Raw genomic sequence first — 25,000 nt, 5'->3', positions numbered from 1 at the left:
TAAGACTACCCATTTCATTTAAGCAGTGGTATTTATGCTTTGATTATATTCTGATAATATTAAAGGGGTAGTTCCCCCAATAAATTAAATTTGCCATCATGTACTCACTCCAAACCTGTTTAAATATCTTTTGCTTAACAAAACAGAAGATATTTTAAAGAATGCTGGAAACCTGTAACCATTGACTTTCCTAGTATCTGTATGGCTGTCAATTACAGGTTTTCAGCTTACTTTAAAATACACACTGGCAACTTTATTAGGTACACCCGTCTAACTGCTTGTTAACACATTTCTAATTAGCCAATCACATGGGAAAAACTCAATGCCATGGTCAAGATGATCTGCTGCTTTTAAAACCGAGCCTCAGAATGGAGAAGAAAGGTGATTTAGGAGACTTGAACTTGGCAAGGTTGTTGGTGTCAGACGGGCTGGTCTGAGTATTTCAGAAACTGCTGATCTACTGGGATTTTCACGCACAACCATTTTTAGGGTCTACAAAGAATGGTCTAAAAAAGAGAAAATATTTAGTGTGCTGGATTCCTGCGAGCGCAAATGCCTTGTTGATGTCAGATGAGACAGACTGGTTTGAGCTGATAGAATGGCTACAGTAACTCAAATAACCACTTGTTACAGCCGAGGTATGCAGAAGAGCATCTCTGAAAGCACATGTCAAACCACATCCAGACTGATGGACTACAGAAGCAGAAAACCACACCTTTTGCCACTTCCTTCAACTAAGAAGAGGAAACTGAGGCTACAATTCGCACAGGCTCACCAAAATTGGACAATAGAAGATTGAAAAAACGTTCCCTGGTCTGATGAGTCTTGATTTCTGCTGCGACATTCGAAAAGTAGCGTCAGAATTTGGTGTCGACAACATGAAAGCATGGATCCATCCTGCCTTTTATCAACGGTTCAGACTGGTGGTGTAATGGTGTGGGGAATATTTTCTTGAGCTCTGAGCATCGTGTCAACGCCACAGCCTACCTGAGTATTGTTGCTGACTATGTCCATCCCTTTATGATCACATTGTACCCATCTTCTGATGGCTACTTCTAGCAGGATAATGCACCAGTCATCTCAGAATGGTTTTTGAACATGGCAATCAGTTGACTGTACTCAAATGGCCTCGACAGTCACCATATCTCAATCCAATATAGCACTTTTGGGATGTGGTGGAATGGGAGATTTGCATCATGGATGTGCAGCTGACAAATATTTGTTGCAGCAACTGTGTGATGCTATTATGTCCATATGGACAAAAATCTCTTGAGGAATACTTTATTGTACATTGTTGAGTCTATGCCATAAAGCAGGGGTGTCCAAACTCAGTCCTGGATGGCTGGTGTTTAGCTCCAACTTGCTTCAACACACCTGCCAGGAAGTTTCTAGTATATGTAGTAAGAGCTTGATTAGCTGGTTCATGTGTGTTTGATTAGGGTTGGAGCTAAACTCTCCAGGACACTGGCCCTCCAGAACCAAGTTTAGACATACCTGCCATAAAGGATTAAGGCAGTTCTGAAGGCAGAATGGTGTCCAACCTGGTACTAGTAAGATGTACCTATTGAGTGAGTGTTTTCAACAGAAGAAATAAATTCATAAAGGCTTATAACCACATGACAATAAGTAAATAGTGAAGATTTTCATATTTGAGTGAAAATGTTTATTTTACACTGTAATGCTTCTATTTAACTTCAATAAAAGCAGATAATCCCAGTGTTTAAAATCTGCTCACTCAATTGATCTTATTATCAAGGAACAAAACAGGTCAATTTGCACCCAAGTTTAACAAAAAAAATGTCTTATTGCATTGAATATAAGGGGTTGATTCACATTTGATTCCCAAATAATGCAATTTTATTCTTAATCTTACCAAAAAAAACAACTTTGAATTAAAATAGTTTTACTTGAATGCTTAAACCTGTAAATCAAAGTGTAGTTTTAACCCACTTAATTCCATTTATCCAATCTTTATAATCATGTAAAAACTAAGAGCAGGTCCTAGTTTAGTTCTGTCTTAGTCCATTAGTGTTGTTGTTCAGTATAATTTAAGATGTCCAGTCACTTTATCAATCAGGTCAGCCTGTCCGGGTCCAATGCCAAGAACTGTCCTTGACCCGGGAGCAATTTGGGTTCTTCCAGCATCTTGGATTAAACTAACGGGCAGCCCGACCTCTTTGGCGTGGGCCAGCAGATCCAGTAGACAATCCTCGTCTGGAGCTTTAACCACCACTTTGGGTTGTCCGCTGTACTCCCACTGCTTCAGGAGCTCTGGGTTTCGCCGCTGGACCTGTTTGTAGGCTGACACGGCCGCGTGAGAGCACTGCGCTGCCACTTTACCTTTGCCCATTTTCAGATCTGTTCTGACCACCAGAATCATTTTGAACTCTCCGCTTTCGCCCATCACACTGGTCTCGCTGCCATTGCTGGCGCTGTTCTCTAAAGCTGTCATCATGCTGCGGGACGATCTGCCAAAACGCCCACTGAGGTGCCATCCGACACAGAGCCCGCAGCCCAGACCAGCCAGAACACCCAGACCGACAGGCCCGTACAGAGAGTCCAGCCTCATGTCTGAAGAAGAACAACAGAACTATTAGTGGTAACTACATTGCAAACATTATTTAGAAATACTAATGCTTACAAAAATGACCATGCTTTGATTATAGTAAAAGTGTAGTAACCCTGAGTTACCATTGCCAGAGTTGATTTGGGGTTACCATTATTTAACTGAAATACCCTTGTTTGTTTGGTCTATTTGTAGTGAAACCATGGTTATTTTATCATAATGCCACCAAATATCAAGATGTGCTGGTAACATAAAAACCTGAAAAATGCTAATACTCTCAAAATACAAAGCTAACTTGTAAAAAAGAAATCACTTTCCCGAACTCTCGCATTCAGTCTGCCCAGTTGGTGGAATGAACTCCCTAACTGCATCAGAACGGCAGAGTCACTTGCTGTCTTCAAGAAACGACTAAAAACTCAACTATTTAGTCTCCACTTTCCTTCCTAATCTGCAATTGCCTCTCTGGCTATACCATTAACTACTAAAAAAAAAAGAAAAGAAAAAACACCTGAAACTTGCCTACAGCACTTATTCATTGTTGCTCTTATAGTTATGTAAATTGCGACCTTGTCCTCATTTGTAAAACGCTTTGGATAAAAGCGTCTGCTAAATGTAAATGTAAAACAATTACTATGGTTTTACTACAGTAAAATTGAAATTATCACAGTGTACTGATTAACTATTGATATAACCAGTTTGACTACAAATACCATGGTTAAACTATGCTTATAATGCTTTTATTACAGTAAAATTGAAATAGCCATGGTGTAATGGTTAACTAATGATATAACCAGTTTAACTACACATATCCTGGTTAAACTATGTTTGATTTGTGGTTACAATGATTTAAAATAACCATGGTTTATTATTTGTAGTAAAGTCATGGTTAATTTCCTTTCAAGCAAGGCTTTCTCAAGCCAACATAAGTTAATTTTGTGCAAATTATTACAAGTTATTATAGCTATATTATGCAATATTATACAATAAGTTATTATATTTATAACTGCCATTACAGTAAACCTAATAATAAATCTAACGTTAGGTAACTAAATCTAAATATTCACAGATTTGATCTGGTTACAATCGTTGTGGAGTTTAAACAAGAAAAGGCGAATAAAGTCTAGTGTGTAATATAAAACGCTCACAGAATTAGTCATAAAGGATCATAAAAGCCTGCTGTAATGACATTTATGGCAAAAAATTGTGTTCATTCATTGTGCTAGCAATATTATTAATGAAGCTATGGTTAACAAGTCATTTGTGCTACGATAAGACGCACTGAATCAAATAAACGGTAATATTTGTGATACTAAAGTTCATTAAAGCACATCAGTCGAGGTACATACAAATAAATATCCCTAAAAATCGTGGTAAATTGCAAGCTTATTAGCCGGCTGAATGAAATCTAGATAAACGTGTTCACTTAACGAACATCCAACGAGCTTTTATGAAGTGCAGTATCCCATACTGTAGACGTTTGAGCACAACTATATATACAAATATTTTGAACACCTAAAAAAACACTCACCACAAAGCAAAATGATTCAGCAACCTGAAGTTTGCTTCCAACTCCACACCGCTTGTGACAGGAAGACGCTTACTGATGACGTCACGAGTTTAAAGAACCCGCGAAATTAACCGACCATTCAGCCAGAATAATAATATTGCATATTTTATCCTCATTGTTACGAACGAGTCTTTCACTCTGGACTTTATACTTTTTCGAAGAATGTTAATAAGATTTAGTAATGTGCATTATTTTGAAAGAAAAGGTAATTCCTTACAGAAATAACTGCTTTTGTTATGTTAAAGTGTATAACCGTATTTTGGGGATTGAATGCCCTTTGTGTAATTGTACTACAAACACAATCCATGGTAAGTGCGTAAACTATGATTAGATGAGCAAAACCTATTTAATTTAGTGGTTACCACATTTTGTTGTTGTTTGTTTTGTATAGTTTTGAATAGTTAGTTTAAGCTTGTTGTAGTCTTTTTCCATATTTATACCCATGAAATTTTACAAATGTGAATGTCTTATTTTTTTGCACACATGTTAGGTAGTTTTTAGACGCATGACTAAGCCAAGACCTAAAGCATGTGTGACCCCCAAAATCTACTCGCACCACTTCAAACAATATTCCAACCCTTTCTGACATGGGAGATGGGGAAGTTTAAAATTTAAATACTTCAACCTGTAGCATCAATCACTACTCAACTCCCATCCAGGTCACAGCATCCAGCCTCCTGTTCTACTTGCACCAATCCAAGAGGGATCTGAACCAGCATTTCTGGCATGGGAAGCAGGCAAGCTATCATGGATGCAGTCTCTTGCTTAAAGTCCGCATAAAACTGAAGTTAAGACTGTCCTTTTATCCAGGGTGCGAATTATACATTGACAATTCGGAGGGTCAACTTTTTTGGTAGTAGTTTGGTATTACATGCTTCAGTGAATCAAATTTATAAATGCATTTAAATTACTGTACATCTAATTAATAAGATGCATATGTTTTTGGTACTTTGAGGGATATTTTAGTGACTATTTTAGAAGTGACTGTAGGTCAAACAAAACAAATTATGTTCAATATATATATATATTTTTTTTTTTTTTTGGCTACATGCAGATTTAAAAACCTAATTTACAAGAAACATGTTTTGTGAATACTTAAGATGTCTATCGGTGCTCCAAAACTGCCAGTTTCAGACTACTGAATCATATTTTTCCTAGCATTGATTGGCACGATTATGCATTCACAATGGCATGAACCGTCATAGGGGGGATAAAATGTATATATATATATATTGGTATACATTTTTATCTATTAATATTTAAGATATAGATCAGAGATACCCCCCACCCCCATACATCTTGTTTTGATGTCCTTCAGGGGGGATTAAGCTTTAATTAAGGGGGTCAATCCACCTAAACTCCCCTTTAATTTGCACCCTGCTTTTATCTCCTGTTAAGATGTACATCCCATTAAAACCTTTTCGAAATGAGAAAAAACTGTAAAGTGGTGCTTAATATCATTCTTCGGGAAATGATTGGATTGTTGGAAGATGTACATTGCTAATGAGATGGAGCATGATTTGAATGGCAGGTTGCACTTAGTTGTGGAAGATTAAGCTACTGTCCAGCAGGATGACCATTATCAGCACCCTTTAGTGCAGGATGTATTCAGATGCCTGATGATGATGAGAATGAGGAACCACCGCAAAGGCACGGCAGAAACAAGACACGCACTGATAGCCCCGCCCCAAAGGCATTCCATGTGACCAAAACTGAAGAAAAGTCTTCAAGAGGTAGGGAATGTTATGGTATTTGATTATGAGGGCAAGTTTATTTTTACACAAAATAATGAAGTCCACAGATCCATCGTTTATATGCACTACTATATGCTAGATCATAAGAAGAGTAAGTTTTGATTTTTTGAATTTTAAGTAACCTCTTGAGGCCAGGAGAAAGTTTACATGTGTAACTCTTTATACAAATGACCTTTTTTTTATAAACATGACTCCTATTTGGGTCACGGCACCAATTAAATCCTTCCAGTTTTACTGGAATGCAAGTAGTGCCAATAGTATCTGGATGCAGCCTTTTTGATGCAAGCTGAGATTGCATCACTCAGCGATGCAAGACACAATTCACTCAATGGGGAGTGAGTGACGTCACTGTGAAGGGTAGGGTTAGGGGTGGGGTTAGGTGAGCGCATTAAAAAGCATTGGATGCAGCTCAGATTGCACTGCACCAGGTCTGCATCCAGACTCCTCTCAGTAGTGCTGCAAGTGGAATTCAAACCTGCATTTCCAGCATGGGAGCCAAGCTATAGACCTCAAGGATGCTATAGACTACAGGCTTTCAGTAGCATGTCAGTAGCATCAGTTGCTTGTTCAAACCATCAACATTTACTTGCACAGCTCCTAGCTGGCCCCCACTTTAAGTAACAGCAGCAGATCCATTCATTCATTCATTCATTTACTTTTTGGCTTAGTCTCTTTATTAATCAGGGGTTGCCACAATAGAATGATCCGCCAACTTATCCAGCATGTGTTTTATGCAGTGGATGCCCTTTCAGCTGCAACCCATCACTGGGAAACACCCATACACTCTTATTCACACACATGCACTACGAACAAATTTAACTTAACCAATCCATCTATATCGTATGTCTTTGGACTTGTGGGGGAAACCAGAGCACCCTGAGGAAACCCACGCCAACATGGGGAGAACATGCAAACTCCACACAGAAATGCCAACTGACCCAGCCGAGGCTTGAACCAGCGACCTTCTTGCTGTGAGGCGACAACGCTAACCACTGTGACACCGCGCCACCTCAGCAGCAAATCTATTCCCACGATTAGGAATATCTTATCGGTAAACTTAATTCTTTACTTTTTTGCATACCAGAAGACCGGCCTAATTTAAGCCAGTGTAAAGAAGCTTTGAAACCAGACACTGTGTTTTTCGGCTTGGCCTCTCATGGGTTTACACCCTTAGTGTACCCCTGGGAGAGCAGGTGTGCTCGGGATTGTGTAAGACTACTGGCAAAATGTTCTTGAATCTGACATCCGAGATTGTCTTACCTCTCCTGCTGCCACTTTTTTTTTTTTTGTCGTTTATCCAGGATGCTGTGGCTAGTTGGACACAAACGGTAAAGATTATCCATCCCCAGTGAACGAACCAGTAATTGTAATGAACTCAAGTGTGCTTCATGTTCATGCATTTCAAAGATGAAGAATTTGCAGGCTGTCTGCTTTGTTTTCTCTGATGTCTTTGTGTTGCTGCAAAGCGAAATCTAAGAATGAAGAACAAGCACCGAGCGTTTTTGATAAACAACAGAGAGGAGGGATGTTAAAAGATCAAGTTCAAGATAAACCCTGCATCAAAGTGTTTTCACAGCAACGTACACAGCAACCTACCTAAGGTGATGGCACTGTTACAAAACACTTGTTTGTTGTTAGAACTCTGCAGTACTTGGGGTTATTTTCAGCGCATTTGTGGTGGGCCTTAGGGTTTTTTTGTGTAGTTGGTAACTGGAATGAGTGTCTTTATATAGACTGTCATGCCACTGGCCTATTTAGTGCATGTGAGATCTCACTAGGGTATCGTTAAACGCACAAATGCTCATCCTTACTGTGAGTTTTTCCAGATATTTAATACTTAAAGGATGGTTCAACCAAAAATGCATCTTGGCTCTTATCATTTACTCACCCCTCATCCTTAAACTAGATTGTTTAGCCAAGAGTGTCATCCTCCGTCCTTCATTATATGAAGAAGTGCAGCGTGATCTCCTTTTGTATTCACAGATGAACTATCGTGATGGGACGTTTAAGCTCCAGATTGAAAAAATATGAAAATGAATAGGCAGATATATTGGTTTTAGCTTTACATAATGTGGTTTGCACTCATGCCTTGGCATCCATTATGACTCTGGCAATGCAGATGGCTGTATCACTGGGTCATGCACAGGTCTGATTGGGTTACAGTAATCTGCAAAACACAGCAGAGGACTTCAGCCACCAGAATGATCAGGGACAGAATGTGATGGTAGTTTCCTCTCTCGCCTTCTCTATCTCTTTCGCTCTCTGTCTTCTTGTGTGTGAGCTTTCAGACATTTAAACACTGTGATTTTCTTTCCCTTAGGTGCACGAATGTCTATAATGAGATGACTGAAAATGGGGCAGAGTTGAAGTTTCCTTGAAGATGAGTGGGACTGTGGGACCAGCGTAATCAGAGCTCTGGAAAGGCAGGTCAGCCTTGCAGGCTTTTTTCTAATGCACTCATTGACCTTACCAGAACAGAAGTGTACATATCTAATGACTGTATTTTGACATAAATACATTATATTATTGCATTATGCAGCTTTACAATATCACAATTCAAATGGAAGAGCTGTAATGCGCCTGAACTCGTGTGATTATGTGATTTTAAATATAAATTTCTTTATGCATACATGTAACTGAAGCCAGCTAATGAAAGCTGTAGAAGTTAATTTCACTCCCCATATATGAAAATGTGGGTACTCCCAAATGGGGGTATCCATAATTGTTCCTTGGGGCAAACAAATGTCTGTATTAACATTGGAAAACCTGTAATTCTGGTGCATGTTTTAGCCAATCACATAGCGGTAGCGTTAGCATTATATGTTTTGCTTTTTAGGCTAATCATTTCAGGCTTGTCTCCAATATGCTTTGTTTAGTGCCTACTTTAATTAACCCCATCTGAACTAGCTAATCAAGGTCTTCAGACTCACTAGAAAGTTAAATATTGTTTGTACATACTGTATGGTGGTACACACTGTAGCAGCCAGCCAGTGGCGCTCAAAGGAGAGTATATGCGGTGCATGGGGTGCCACACATGTGCGGGGGGGATGGGGGGTGTAGGGAGGATAATTTTTGATTATTTTTGAAATTATCCATATTAAAAGTTTCAAATAATAAAATAAATACACTTTATTTGTTAAAAATGTTTATTTAGCATTTTATACACGTATAATATTGTATTTTATTAAAAAAATAATAATTCCCCCCTCCCCCCATTTTTATACCACATGTTTTTATGAATTTATTATGTATCATATTGATTCATCAGGCCTTTTGGGAACTTCTTTGTTTAAAACTATTTTAATTTTAGCTACAAACAAAATTTGCCCATAACATTTTAATAAAATAGAACATTTCAGGCAGTTTGTCTCTGTTTATTACACTAAACAGTTTACAGTGTTTTTTTTTTTATTTCACTTATAGCAGTTTCAGTCAATTGTTCTTGCAAAGACAGACCTTATATACCACAGTATGCATGTGAGACGTAATTGCAAAGTTCTTTTGCCCTTTAGGACTCCCATATCTATCATTTTGTTTTGACAAATGTAGTACAAAAAGTCCAAAAGCAAGGCAAGTCAAGGTGCTATAATCATTTAGTGAGGGAAATTAAACTGAGAAGAAATTTGAGGTGGGATGACATGTAATTCTTTGCGACTTAACATGTTTAAAGTTGTGTTCTTGAACTGCGAAATGTATTTGTTTAAAGCATGTTGATGAGTAAAAAATGTCTTTAATTTATTGATGGAAATATTTTGCCACTATTACTTGCCTGTTGTAAAATATAATTGGATTGGGGGGGGGGATGTTCTGGTTGAACAAGATCCAACCATCTCCAACTTGCAACCTATAGAATTTAAAGGAACTTCTTTATTCCACCTTCAGGGGTCTATTTGAAATAGAAATCTTTGGTCCCACTTTATATGAAGTGGTCTTAACTTGTATACACTAACACTGATATTAATCATATCTTACAATGTACTTATTGTGTAAATACATGTTCTTACATAGTACTAATGATTGAAAAAATATGTGCATGTAAATACATCTGCAACTAATTTCTGTAATTACATTTGTAAATACACTTTTGACCATCCCTTACACCTTAACCCACCCTTAAACCTACCCATTCCACAATCCTGTCCCTAACCCTACCCTTATCCCACCTCAAAAGCACCACAAGTGTTCTGCAATACATTATAGACAAATTTAGTACATTGTTTTTGTTTTTTGATGCAAGTTCAAAGTAGTTATGGCCACCTAATAAAGCAACACAGCCTGAATACCCTATATACATTTCTGGAGATCGTGAGTTATGTAGCCAGAGCCACGTATGGCTGCATTTCATCTTTAAAACGAACGCTATTGGGTGGTGTGATGCCGTGTCTTTTCTCGCTTTCTTGCAAACCGATTTACTCCGTATGGACGGCTTTTCTGCTGTTATCAGTTTGTCTGGTAGCTTGACATGTACATCGGTGGACTTTAGACACTCAGAGGAGTTGACATGCGACAACGAGGTCAGAGTCCACCAAAAAACGGTTCCAGAAAGCCGGTAAGATATAAACAAAAGCTAAAAAATAGGTAAATATTGGTTGGGTTTAGGGATGGGAGAAGGATCGGTTGGTCATTCGGACACAACTGTCGGTATATGCCCCCTTGTGGGAGTCGCACAGAATTTTCAGTTTTGTCTGATTCTTGCAGTGTTTTTATTCCCTGTCTGTTCACCATGGTTGAATGAATGAATACTAAAAACTCATAGACCGCAAAAAAATTTGGAGGTTATATGGAGACATATTTTTTTAATATAGACTTTTTCTTATTCAAAAAATAACGAAAAAAACCTTAGTATTTCTAGTATCTCACATGCACCGATCTGCTTAGACAACACTGGAATACATCACATCCGGTCGACCGGTCGCATACGGTCTAGTCACAGAAGTTCAAATACTTTAAATGTAACTATCCACAGCTCAAAACGGATCCGAATTTTCTGCATACGGAGATGATCGGAACTCCACGCAGCTCCAGGACTACTCTAACCTGACTTTTGGTCTCTCACTTGTCATTTGTTGTGTGTGGTGGAAAGGCGGCTTAAGTTAGTCAGTCGACTGCATGAATTTACGAGAGAAATCTGAGATCTGAAAAAGTGTACACAGCAGCCTCTGGCGGATTCGCAAAACCAAAAACTGCAATAAAAAAAACGTTCCTCCTGGGATGTATTTTGCTCTCTCCAGAAATGTATATAAGGGTATGTAATCAGAATAAGTCTGGGTTGTAATATAAATTGGGACCAAGTCTTTTGTAACATATTAGATGTTTTACTTTCACTTTTGATTAATTAATGATTTAAAATATTATTATTATTATTAAATATCTAATCTTAAACTTTCAAACTATACACAGAGTGCAGTCTACAGAAAAATCCCCAACAATACATGTACTGTACATGATAAGCAACAGAAACAAGTGAATAACAAGAGGTGCTGTGGTCAGTACTTCCTGTTAGAGACACTCATCAAGTTAATTCCCAATATTAAATCTAAATGCATTACACAGAAAAAAACGTTCCTTCTCAAACAGAGTGAAGAATCGCTGTTTTTCTGTGTAATTTACATCGCAGAGCCTTGTCTTAACCCAACAAAAACACGAGCAGTGGTTCTCACAAATTAAGAATGACATCGAACTGCAAGTTGAAGTCTTTGCCAAGGTGGTCTGGGTTTATTAAAACCCTCAAGATTTGTTTTTAATAGGTTTCATTCTAGTTCTGCAGAAAGAGGCTTAGGTGAGTAAGGCTGTTCTTGCGAAACATTCTCAGCTATGTAATACCAGTAGTTAAACACTTAGAACCAGGGGCCTCTGTGCGGTTTCCTCCCACACAGCTGAATGTGATAGACTGTGTGCTCTACGTGCGCTTCCAGAGCACATAGTGTTCAAGGAGGCCACTTTTATGTTTACATAGTGTGATGCACATGACAGATCTGTAAATAATGCATTGTATGTACTGTATGGCTTAGATAGTGCAGGAGCTTGCTTCTTCAGGCTTAACATCTTCATACTGACTGACTTGCTTTTTGTCTGTGGCTGATAATGTGCAGCTTTAATTGTGCTTTAACTGGCAGGTTTAGATGGAAAAACACATCTTTCATGCGAGAAACTCAGCATGTGTGGGAGCGTTTAATCAGGCGAGCTGCTCTGACTCGTAAAACTGACGTGGAAATGATTCTAATATGACTAAGTCTGACATTCCCCGACCAGGCATCTAACTTTGGTTTTTTTCGAACAGTTGACGCAAATCGCTGCTGCAAAATAGGCCATTGGGTGCTCCACTCCCCTGAGCAAGTTCCCAGTTGTTCACTGCTTATATTTGATGTTAAAGGGAAAGGGATGGTTCTACAGAGAAATGGTGTTATTTTTGCTTTAAGGTGCTTTTTCTACCAGAAAAAAAGGTAAAAAAGCTGCTACTAGGGGAAAAGGTAAACATTTGGAAGGGTCCATATGACATACAATGTTATATTAAAATTTAACATATACAAAACATATGGCATATATCCAACAAAGATTTCAAAATATTGAAAATAATGGCCTTTCATATGTTTTAAATTATACGCTCACCGGCCACTTTATTAGGTATACCTTACTAGTACAGGGTTGGACCCCCTTTTGCCTTCAGAACTGCCTTAATCCTTCGTGGCATAGATTCAACAAGGTACTGGAAATATTCCTCACAAGATTTTGGTCCATATTTACTTGATAGCATCACGCAGTTGCTGCAGATTTGTCGGCTGCACATCTATGATGCAAATGTCTCATTCCACCACATCCCAAAATTCTGACCCCGCCATCCGAATGTCGCAGCAGTATTCGAGACTCATCAGATCAGGCAACATTTTTCTGATCTTCTATTGTCCAGTTTTGGTGAGCCTGTACGAATTGCAGCCTCAGTTTCCTGTTCTTAGCTGACAGGAGTGGCACCCGGTGTGGTCTTCTGCTGCTGTAGCCCATCTAGCTCAAGGTTGAACGTGTTATGCGTTCAGAGATGCTCTTCTCCAGACCTCTATTGTAACAAGTGGTTATTTGAGTTACTGTTGCCTTACTTTCAGCCCAAACCAGTTTGCCCATTCACCTCTGGCATCAACAAGGCATTTTCAGGCCATTCTCTGTAAAGATGGTTGTGCTTGAAAATCCCTGCAGATCAGCAGTTTCTGAAATACTCAGACCAGCCCGTCTGCCACTAACAACCATGCCACGTTCAAAGTCACTTAAATCTCCTTCCTTCCCCATTCTGATGTTTGGTTTAAACTGCAGTAGATTGTCTTGACCATCGCTACATGCCTAAATGCATTGAGTTGCTGCTATGTGATTGGCTGATTAGAAATTTGTGCCAATAAGCAGTTGGACAGATGTAAGCAGTTGGACAGGTGTACATATCGTATTTGAACACATACTGTATGTACATTTTTGAAATTTCAATGGTTGAAAAAAATATTTATATAAAAGATACTTTATGCAAATATGAAATTGTATGATATTAACTAAATTGGCCAGAGTGTATGATTGTGTGTGTGAATGTGAGAAAAACATATAAAACATATAGTTGGCGGTTCATTCCGCTGTGGTGACCTCTAATAAATAAGGGACTATGCCGAAGGAAAATCTGTATGTCATATATTTCATTTGCACATGTTTCCATGTATCATATTTCTATATGGGTTGGTAACTGAAAGATGCATACTTTATTACTACCTAAATATTTCAAGATGTTTGCTTTTCTACTTCTTAGGTATTTTTAAACATTTTACAGTGTATAAAGCCTTTGTTTTTGTGCTTTTATTTGTTTGCTTATTTTGAGTCTTTAAGGATTTGAAATAGAATTACTGAGAAGGGACAGAGAGGTTAGTTCAAACCATTGTTTCCCATATGAGCACCTTGACTTAACGTGTTGTTGTCTACTATGCTGTTAAGTGATTATGCAAATGAGTAATTTCATCGTTTACATTAATGAGTATGTTGTTATGGTTCTGTTTTCCTCCACTTTACTGATGTCACCATTCAGGCAGCACATCAGTAGGTGAAGCTGAGTCTCCTGTTATGTAACAATTATGAAATCTCTCAGTCTATTTTTAGATTCCAATATTGTCTGTTAGAGATGATGATGAGCTGGTTATGATCTTGGATCACTTTGTGCATCAATTTGATGGCATTAAATACCTCATTTACGATGCAGTTATTTTAAAGATTTATTGTCGTTTTTTTTTTTTTGTTTTTTTTGTGAATGTTGGTTACGTAACACCCTCTCGAGCTCAGTTCAAAAACATGCCTTGACATTCCCATCTCTTCTCGACAACAAACTCCTCATTATTGCTAAACCCAACACCAGTGATTTATTAAAGATGACTTAGCAGACTTGTATAATCTGTTTCTACCTGCTTCTTGCATCTAGATATAATCAAATCCAGAAAGGAAAAGTTCACTAGCAATCATTTACTCACCTTCATGTATTTCAAAAACTGTATGAGCTTCTTTTATCTGTTGAACATAAATGGAATTGTGTAGAATATATTAATGGTACCGTTGACTTGCATAATCTTTTTCCTATTATGAAAGTCAATGAATACTGACAAGACAAAATAACTGGTAACACTTTAATTTGATGGTCCATTTGAGTATTAGTAGACTGTCTGCTTAATATCTGTTGATACTGCTCCTTTAACAGACATTTAACTGACTATAAGAAAGTTTGCAAATGCATGTCGACCTACACTAACCCTAACCCCAACCTAACAGTCTACTTGTAATCTAATGAGAATTAGTTGGCTTGTAGATGCAATGTAAATTAATTCAACAAACAGACCATCAAAATAAAGTGACAAAATATTTTCTTTTGTATTCAACAGGGAAATTAAGTCAAACAGGTTTAAAAGAAAATGAAAGCAGTAACCCAATAACCGAGCAGTGATTAATGTTGTGGTGTTGTGCTTAATCTCTTGCATTTACGTTAGCATTACTTTAATATTGGCACTGAAAGGTCTAAACTAAGAAGTAAATGTCATGTGAAGTTGGAAAGAGACCATTTACTGTTTCGCTTTCCTGGAATTCCAGTGATGCAGATCTCTAGGCCTCTTCCAGAAAGTGTTCAATGGTCCCATAATAATCCACACCCACAACTTTCACTATGACTTCAAAACAACCTGCCCCCTTCACCAGCAGAAACAAAACCGTTTTTAAAGTTCAGATCTCTTAATGGATTCGTCTCAGACGTTTCCCCCAAAATTCCTTCGAAGCAATAAAAAGACACAACTTATGCAATTGTTGATGTGCTGAAAGAGCGCTGTAAAATGAGACCGGATTGGATCATTAGGTTTTGAGGCTGGTGTTCTGGAAAAACTGAATTTAAGATGTTTACGCCATTATTCATAGTGAGATATTATTCTGCTCTGAAACTCCACTATTCAATTTAGAAATCAACTTAAATTCCGTTATCATTTGCGTACTCTAATATCATTATTTCTGTAAAAAAAAAAAAAAAAAGTAAAGATGTTTTAGAAATTTGTCAGTAGTCTGTACCAAGGGTTTTCAAACCTGTGTCCAAAATGATCTAATAAATATATATTGTAACACTTTAGTATAACTATACGTTATAACTAGTTAACAGACTATTAATAAACTGATGGTTAATGGTTTATAAATGACGTGTTAAATAATAGTTAATAGTTTGTTAATTATTTATACCTATCCATTATAACTAGTTAACAGACCATTAATAAAATGTTAGTAAAATACTAAAGACTTGCTAAGTATTAGTTAATAGTTTATAGATGTTATAGTTGCAACTATTCTTCATTTATCATTCATTCATTCATTCATTTTCTTGTCGGCTTAGTCCCTTTATTAATCCGGGGTCGCCACAGCGGAATGAACCGCCAACTTATCCAGCAAGTTTTTAGTCGGCGGATGCCCTTCCAGCCGCAACCCATCTCTGGGAAACATCCACACACATTCATACACTCTCATACACTACGGACAATTTAGCCTACCCAATTCACCTGTACCGCATGTCTTTTGACTGTGGGGGAAACCGGAGCACCCGGAGGAAACCCACGCGAAGGCAGGGAGAACATGCAAACTCCACACAGAAACACCAGCGAACCAGTTCGAACCAGCGACCTTCTTGCTGCGAGGCGAACGTGCTACCCACTGTGCCACTGCCTCGCCCGTCTTCATTTATCAACTGTTAGTAAATGTGGAATGGTTGCAACTTTAGAATAACGCCCCAATAACATCCTTAAGCTAATCACTAACACTTAACTATTATATTAACTCACACTTTACAGATCAGTTGTTCATAGTTTGTTAACATCTACTAACACCAGTGAAACTTTGTAGAACAGCAAATGGATGAAACAAGTTTAAGCTACAGAAATTAATAACGGGGGGAATCGTACAGAGGAGATACTGGTAGACCATCTCAGAGTTATTGAATGGCATGAGTGACTTGTTCGTAAGCATCGCAAAGGGCCGTTAGGAAGGATAATCCATGACATTACTGTGATGTATGGACATGTACCTCAGAAATTCTGTTTAGCCAGTGCTCAAAAAGTGCTCAAACCTCCTTCTGTTGTATACTGCTGTTCTGCCATGTGTAAGTGTGTTTCTATACATTAAACACAATGTTCAACATTTCATCTGTTGAAGTTCTTTGGTAAAATACAGCACACAGAGAAGCCTATGAGTGGAACAAGGTTAATGTACAAAAATTTTATATTTTAAATATCACATCAAATTTCTGTAGCTTGAACTTGCTCTATCCATTTGCTGTTCTACAAAGTTTCACTGGTGTTAGTAGATGGTTAACAAACTATAAACAACTGACCTGTAAAGTGTGAGTTAATATATTAGTTGGTGTTAGTTATTAGCTTATATATGTTATTGGGACGTTATTCTAAAATTGCAACTATTCCTCGTTTACTAACAGTTGATAAATTAAGAATATTGCAACTTTCAAATAACGTCCCAATAACATTTATAAACTATTTACTGATACTTGACAAGTCTTTAGTAAGTAATTTACTAACAGCTTGTTCATGATCTAATACTAATTTATTAGGTATAGTTATAAATCATTAAAATACAGTTAACAAGTCTTTTATAACTTGTTAATTGACAGCTTGTAAGTTATTTGTTGGCTATCTATAAGGCACAGTTATAAATAATTATCAAACTATTAACTTTTATTCAATAAGTCATTTATAACTCATTAACTAACAGTTTATTAATAGACCGTTAACTAGTTACAACGAATAGTTATTCTAAAGTGTTCCCATATATATAATATTATATACTGTGATAATATAAATCAGGGGTGCTCAAACTCAGTCCTGGAGGGCCGGTGTCCTGCAAAGTTTAGTTCTGACCCCAATCAGACACAGCTGGGGCCTCATGTATAAAATAGAAGGGGGAACAGGGGATGCTAAACACCCTTTGAGGGGAGAGTTGCCTTAATTGTGGGTGACACTTTACTTTCTGGAGTAGTATCCATGTCTGTGGGAGACACAGATGTATTAGAGCAACACTTTGTTAAGGCGGTATAGCAGCACCCCTCCGCTCTTATCAAGGCAGCGCCACCGGCATTTCAGCTGCCCAATCGCTCGCTCTTGGTCAGGTTGTAGGTTGTTGAGGGGGGTTAACAGCCAAGTCTTTAATGGATAACTGCGGTCTCCTGATATGCAGTTAAATAATTAGGCTCAATAAAATAAAATAAAATAAACTTAGCTGGAATAATATCTTTAAATACATCACTCACTAAGAAGCCACCCATCGCGCACCCTGCCACCTTGGAGCCTCCTCGCTGTCTCTCTTTCCAAGTTTGGATCAAACTTCACACAGAGCTCCATGAGGATAGCTCTTGGAAATCTGAAACAGCTAATAAGAAGCCAGTCATCATCGTGGGCCAGAAAATCACTGTGACCCCTAAAAAAAATGCATTCCCTTTGGGTTCGACCATTGACAATGTCCTCTAATAAGGCCAACACTGTCATTGCCATAGACTAAGGGTTGTATACATTTGCAAACGTTTTTATATGTTCTAAATCACATAATTGGTAAACAAAATACTTAAAATATAAATTAATTATATGATAATAGCAATGTTTTTCATGTGTGTTGGTGCGATAATTTGTAGTGTGCAATTTAACAAGGAGTCGCCAATGGAAATAAAACAAACACACACTGGAAATGCACATACACCAGACATGAAGTTGGCGCTAACCAACGCACATTAATTTTAACTAATGTTAATTTCATCGTTATTAAATCCAAACGTGAGCATGAAACCTGGCGTACACAAAGTTTTTGTGCATATGCAGCATTGATACAGGAGGCCCCTGGGCTAGCTAATCAAGCCCTTACTAGGCTTTCTAAAAACATCTGTGTAGCTGTGTTAAGGCGAGTTGGAGCTAAAATCTGCTGGACACCGGACTTCCAGGACAGAGTTTGTGCAACCCTGATATATATACTGTGATAAATAAGAGTAAACCTGTAAAACAATAATAATAATACATTTGATTAAAAATATGTAAGAAAACAAAACAAACGAATATTGTCACAGCCATATCACCCTGCAGCCCAAGACCAGTTACTCACTGAAGCTAAGCAGCGCTGAGCCTGGTCAGTACCTGGATTTGAGACCACATGGGAAAGCAAGGTTGCTGTTGGAAGTGGTGTTAGTGATGCCAGCAGGGGGCGCTCAACGTGTGTGTGCGTCTTAATGCCCCAGTATAGTGAAGGGGACACTATACTGTCCGTGAGCGCCACCTTTCAGATGAATTGTTAAACTGAGGTCCCCACCAATATCCAAGAATTACTGAAATGTTCCTACCCATAATTTAATCGACTTTAAAATAAAGCCACACACCTCCGCAAAGCCTGACTGCAGTAAAATCAATTAAATTGACTTTTGCAGCATGGGACGGGATTGTTATTTGTATTATTAAGTGTTTATTTTATATTATTAAGTACTTTAATCATGCTTTTGAAAGCACAAAACAATTTGAGCTGTTCAATGCTTGCGCGCTCTTGGTATGATTGTCCCCACCAATGTCAAGAGTGAATTACGCCCTTGTCTCCACTCCACCTATAGCTGGTGTGTGGTGAGCGCACTGGCGCCGTTGTCCTGTGGCTGCCGTCGTATCATCCAAGCGGATGCTGCACACTGGTGGTGGAGTGAAGAGATTCTCCCCTTATGATTGTGAAGTGCTTTTGATGTATGACCATGCACAATAAAATGTGCTGAATAAATACACATTACATTAAAAATATGAATTACAATATAAATGAAGTATACAAATTTTATTAAAATATGTAAACATATAAAAAATGCATTTTACATTTCAGGAGATGATCATATTTAGATCTGTGCCATCTTAGATCACCACCAATTTACACATTGCAAGCCCATTATCATTTGTCTCCATGTTTTATTCAAAAGAGTTTTGTTTTGTTTAGCAAATAAGAACAAAAATCTGATTTGATGGTGAGAAATTTATGACATGAATTTCAATTTGCCTGCGCCACCCCTACAATCAAACCCATTTGGTTTAATTACCAAGAATCCAAATATACTGGTATTTTTATTTGTGTTTTCGTGTGGGGATTAACGAAAAATCATAGTGAAAGAGTAGCCACATAAGCGAAACAGAAATTGATCAAATGAAAAGAATAGGGAATCTGTGAGCGAGTCGATGAATGAGAGCAAGGGAGGGAGTGAGTGAGAGAGATAGGCAGAAGGAACTTGCTGCCCCTGGTTGGTGTTGTGTAAGAGTTGGCTGGCTGTAGCAGAATAACACTCTTATTCTCTCCATGCTTTGAACTCTGGTACCCTACAGCTCTCCGACCACCCCTCTCTGCAACAGCAGGAACTCACACTGAGGTGCCCTTCTCTCTCTCTCTACCTCTCTCTCTTTTTCTCTATCTATTTCCCTCTCCCCTTTCCTGCTGTGTCGCACTTCTCTTTCTCTTCCCATAAGTCGTAGTTCTCTGCTCCCTTTCTCATTTGTCTTTCACTTTCTCCAACATGTGGTTGTCTGCTTCTGATGCACGGCACAGCAGGAAACTTGATGATGTTTTTCTCAAGACCTCTTCATCTGGTAAGATCCACCTGCATCATGTCAGTGGCATGTGTTTATGCAGTTTTGAATTTAAATATACATGTGTACCTATTTGGTATTTAAGATGGCATCTTTCCGCAAAGCTTGTCCGATAGTGTTTTCTGGTGTGAGTGGTTTTGTAACCCTCACATTGCTTCCTGTCTGTGTAAACAATGTTTGTTGTTGAGACTGAAAGTGAATCCACGTGCGTTGTGTGACGGTCAGCAGCGTTTGGGTTCCGCGGGTGTGTTTGTGTGCTGATGTGCGTCGAAAACGGCTGGTGTTGGTTCCGTGCTGTGCGTACATGTGTGTGTGTCAGAACGGCACATCGTGTTTGGGATCGGTTGTCATTTCACGAGGCTATTGGAATGAACGAACCCGTTGACCCGCGGTTAGCCGAGGACACGCCCCTCCCTTACGCACGCACGCTCGTCTTGTTGTTGTTCTCTTCACTCAAGCCCCTGGTGTTTTCTCTTCGTCTCTGTGTTTTTTTCATCCTCCATCGCAAAGTTGTTTACTTTAAGCTTCTGTTTTGACATACAGGTGTTGGCAGGGCCCCAGACAGATGCTTCAAACATCTGGTAGGTGTTTAGGGAGGGCTGACTAACTGTGAATATCATTCTGCGTCACACGAGCGTTACGCAGTTGCTGTGTTTCAGTTGGCACCGTTACTGGACTCAAGTGCTGAAAGAATGTACTAGAAACTTCCTCTGGAAAGAGAACTTTTCCTGCCCTAAATGTAATGCGAGAAGGTTTGGTGGCTTGTTTTTTACGGGTTTGGTATGTTGTTATGTTTCTCTTGTTATCTCCAGGAGCCGCAGCGACATCGTGTGGTGATTATGTAACGGACGAACCCGGTGACCCTCTCAGTTTCATTGAGGTTTACTGGGAACTGATAAATTAAGCTAGTCATGCATCCTACGCCTTTATTAACTGTGAGCTGAATGTTGGATCAGCCAGGAACGTAATCCAATATACATAAGGTTGAGGATACTGAAACATGCCTTTTTAGATATGTTTATTCTTATATAAGTGCATATATTAATAACAAATTGTATGTAATTAATAAAAAATGTTAACAAAAACAGAATTATAAAAATAAATTGTATATAATTAATAAAAATATTTACACGTTTATTGTAAATAAATAATTACAAAAATGTTGTCAATAAATATCATATATTAAATATTATAAGTGCATATGTTAATAATATATGCACATATACTATATATTAATAATATTAATAAATATAATATTAATTATACATTAATAATAAATTCCATATAATTATTAATGAATATATCTTTTTAACAAAAAAAGAATTATAATAAATTTTATATAATAATAAATATTTACATGCTTATTGTAAATAATTAAGTACAAAAATGTTGTCAATAAATAGTATATAATATCTAAAATGTATATCTTTATGCAATTTGATCATAAAACAATCATATAATCTGTCAATAATTAATATTTCTGATAATTGTTATGTGAATTAAACACACACACAAATAAAATACATTGTATTTATGTAAATAATGAACTTATATTTATTTTTTAAGATTTGTGATATTTTAAGGAAAAGTCATTTTAAGGATTTTTATAAATAGCCTAATAGTAATAGTAAAGATAGCTATTTTAAATCTTGATTATATAAATACAGTGGTAAAATAGGGATTCCTTTAATGCATATTTGCACAACATTAATATATAAGGCCATATTAATATTGCTACCTCTCATAGATTTTCCCATGAAGATAAGATTTTTAATATTTTGTTATGTTTATATTTTTATATTTCATTTTTAACATTTTATCATAATGTTATGATTTTGTACTTGTAGCATACATAGTTAATACATTCATTTATACATATCTGTGAAAATAAAATAGATTTGTGAAATTGTCCATTTACATTTACAATATAAAAATAATTGTCATCATTTCTGTTTTTTTTTTTTTTTTTGGCATTTAAACAATTTAAAGCAGAATTGTTTGGGATGTAATCAGGATGTAATACATCATAGAGCTTATGCAATTGATTTCATTTTTCATTCAATTCTCTATTATGTCCAAAAGATGGCACCATAGGCCAACGTGAGTCTTTGTTCCTTCTGTTACCAAATGGCTCAGATATTATCAAAGAGCCACACGTTTTGCCTCGCATTCAAAGCAGTGAATATTCTTGTTAGGTGTATTGCATAAAATCACTCAAGGAGGCTTATTGAATTTTCAACATATATATTTCTGTAGAGTGATGATAGTATCTTTCTTTGAGCCTGTGAAGTTGTTGCCTGACCTGGATTTAGCAGTCATGTTTTTCCTCTTGATCTTTCAACAAATATACTTTGCGTTATGACGTAATGGCACGTCTATGGTCATATGATACATTGTGTGTGTGTGTATGATATATGATATATGACATCTTTCTATCATTCCCCGTGAGCAGTTTTAGTGCCACCGTTGGTTCTGAGATTTCAAGATGAATCAGCCTGAACTGTGAAAAAATATTTCAGTAATGCCAAAACAAGAAGAGAAATAGATCATACTTTGCATAAAGAAAATGTCGCTGAAATAAAGCAACTTTGATGAGTGAATTGTAGTTTTTATTAAAAAAAACTTTAGTTCAAGTAACAATTCACACTGTTAACCGCTGGCTTATTACCAGTCTATTATTAAGATATTAACTGTTTATTGGCACAAATAAAGTATGATCTTATTCTACATCCCTAATCCTACCCAATAAACCCAACTAATACCTTAAAAATTATTTATAAGTAGCTAATTATTCGTTTATTGAGCTAAAAGTCTCAGTTAACAGTTTAATAGTGTAAATTGTATCTGAAAATGGGGCCCACAAGAAACCTGCACACCCAAAAATACGCAGATTTCCACAAATTTATAGCCCATCATTGAGTCTATTTATTTAGTTGTGTGTTAATGTATATTTATTAATTTTTTTAATTAATTTCATTAATACTACTGACTGATATAAAAACGTTCACATGATTTACTTACAATACAGTTTGTAAAGTAATAATTTCTGTCTTTTAGTAGATATACGGTAGATATATGAGAGACTTGCTTCGTTTACCAAATAAGTGGATGTAATTGGATTTGCATTGTAAACAGTCAATAAAAGTTTCAAATGTATTATTTTAATTGAACATTAGGTTTGTAGTTAAGATATACCCAAATTCATTCCACATAAATCCACAGATTTTTCACAGTATTTTGCTCAGAAATAGCAAAAAAATGTCTGCAGATTCTGTCTGGCACTACTTAAAATAAAGTGAGATCAAAAAAAGGTTGAGATCAAACAATAATTGTCAGACTCTGACCCCTGCAGTAATAGATCAAACTATATACAAACATTGTTAGTATATAAATAAAAATTATCATATAACAGTTGTTCTAATTATAATAATTGAAAAACAATATAATTGTTTTAATTTAATAGCAATAATGATTTAATTGTACTTATCTAAAAATATCGTTAGAGCATAAAAACTACAGTGACTCTTAATGTGATTTACTTTATGCAAAATAAACCCTTCTTTATCTTAATAGGAGTTATAACCTGGACATCTTGTCCTTACCTCCAAGCTCATTTACTGTGGAAAAAAAAGATATTCTTTGACTCATTTTAAGGTAAACATCGATGACTCGTTTTGATTATGTGATCTTGGTTTACTTCTCACTATTGACCAGTAGAGGGTGAAGGGTACAATTATCTCAAGAATACCTAATGTTAATTCAATCCCACTCTTGTGAAGTCATTCTTTCCTAATGCAGCTGTCAGTTCGTCAGGAATATGGAAAAAGGATACATAAAACCGATGAAAATGTTCTATATAAATTTATGGAGTTGTAAGTTTTTACTGGTCTCTTAATGAATGACAGGTGACCTTATAGGAGCTGCAGAAAGCTGCTAGTTGCTGAGATAAAGGTCTTTGGGAAGTTTTGGTGATTCGTTTCTGATGGCTGTGTTGTCCGGTGTCGTGTGAGCCACAGATCAGGCTTAACGTCTCCCTTTGTGTCTCTCAGTGGGAGATGGGAGCACGTGTCCTCTACCCCCTCACTGGAAAGTCAGTTGTTATAACTTCAACCAGCAGGCACTTTTATGGACCCTTGAACCAGTCCGCTGACCACTATTTTATTTTAAGTTGTAAGATATTATAGTTTGCGCCCTCTTGCTTTCAGCACCATCTCATGTTTCTGTTAAAATTGAAAGTAATGGATTTGTACTGTGTGTGTGTGTGTGTGTGTGTGTGTGTGTGTGTGTGTGTGTGTGTGTGTGTGTGTGTGTGTGTGTGTGTGTGTTTGTGTGCACGCATATTAAAAATTATATAAAAATGCTGAATTAATTTGTGTTGGGACAACATAAATTAAGTTAACTTATTAGATTATTTACAAATTTAAGTGGATTAAACATAAAATGATTTAGTTGTCCCCCCCAAAAATATAAAATTGATTGTTTTAGCTCATTCGAAATAAGTAGTTTGAACAAACAGCTAACATCATTATTACAGCGCGCATAAAGTAGGAAAAAAATTATTTAGGCCTTATTTGTAACTTATTGTAAAATTATTCAGTTATTTTATTACTTTTAAAGATGCACATGACCTGTCTAGTCATCTCAACTTACATCAACTCAACATTAATCAATATTAAGTTAAACTTTGCATAACTTAAAACAAAACATTCAGTTGAAACCTGATTAACTTATTACAATATGTTAAATCAGTATAAAATTATTTGTTGTCTTGACGTTAATTAAATGAGGTTTTATAGTTAACTAAAACTTGATGCTTGAAATACTGAAAAATTTTAGTTGCCAGAGATATTTCTAATTTAAGCTTAAATTTATGTGCTAAAATAATATATAATTATTTTAGTATGTTTCCAAAACAAAATATTATTATCATACACCGTGTTTAAATTAGTTATTATGCCCTTACTTTATATTATTT

The 25,000-nt window shown here is 36.8% G+C and overlaps 1 protein-coding gene and 1 long non-coding RNA gene across 11 annotated transcripts in view; one reads left to right on the top strand and one right to left on the bottom strand.

The window, feature by feature from the left end:
• Positions 1 to 1,640: 1,640 nt before the first annotated feature.
• ptrh2 (peptidyl-tRNA hydrolase 2) lies at positions 1,641 to 4,161 on the bottom strand. Of its 3 annotated transcripts, none has more exons than XM_087269759.1 (2): positions 4,095 to 4,161; positions 1,641 to 2,571 (listed from the first exon to the last, which is right to left on the bottom strand). In XM_087269759.1, exon 2 carries the CDS (start codon positions 2,567 to 2,569, stop codon positions 2,039 to 2,041), a length of 531 nt encoding a protein of 176 aa, XP_087125885.1. In that variant the 5' UTR covers positions 2,570 to 2,571; positions 4,095 to 4,161; the 3' UTR covers positions 1,641 to 2,038.
• Positions 4,162 to 7,643: 3,482 nt separating this feature from the next.
• The window catches only part of LOC137496591 (uncharacterized), a 110,940-nt gene continuing 93,583 nt past the window's right edge, over positions 7,644 to 25,000 (top strand). For 2 of the 8 annotated variants that reach the window (XR_015501252.1, XR_015501259.1), the window contains exon 1: positions 19,883 to 20,025. This is a non-coding gene — a long non-coding RNA (uncharacterized LOC137496591). Of the gene's footprint in view, positions 8,112 to 8,207; positions 8,315 to 19,661; positions 19,809 to 19,882; positions 20,026 to 20,405; positions 20,607 to 25,000 lie in introns of those variants that run through there. The other 6 variants (XR_015501258.1, XR_015501254.1, XR_015501253.1 and 3 more) reach the window with 6 other exon arrangements.

The sequence above is a fragment of the Danio rerio genome, chromosome 10 (genome assembly GCF_052040795.2).
Source record: "Danio rerio strain M-AB ecotype USA chromosome 10, GRCz13ab, whole genome shotgun sequence".
Lineage (NCBI taxonomy): Eukaryota > Metazoa > Chordata > Actinopteri > Cypriniformes > Danionidae > Danio > Danio rerio.
Note: the sequence above shows the minus strand (reverse complement) of the source record. Positions and strands in the feature narration are given on the sequence as shown.

Excerpts from the sequence above, each read along its gene's own strand:
- ptrh2 (XM_087269759.1), bottom strand. The coding sequence starts at position 2,569 with ATGAGGCTGGACTCTCTGTACGGGCCTGTCGGTCTGGGTGTTCTGGCT.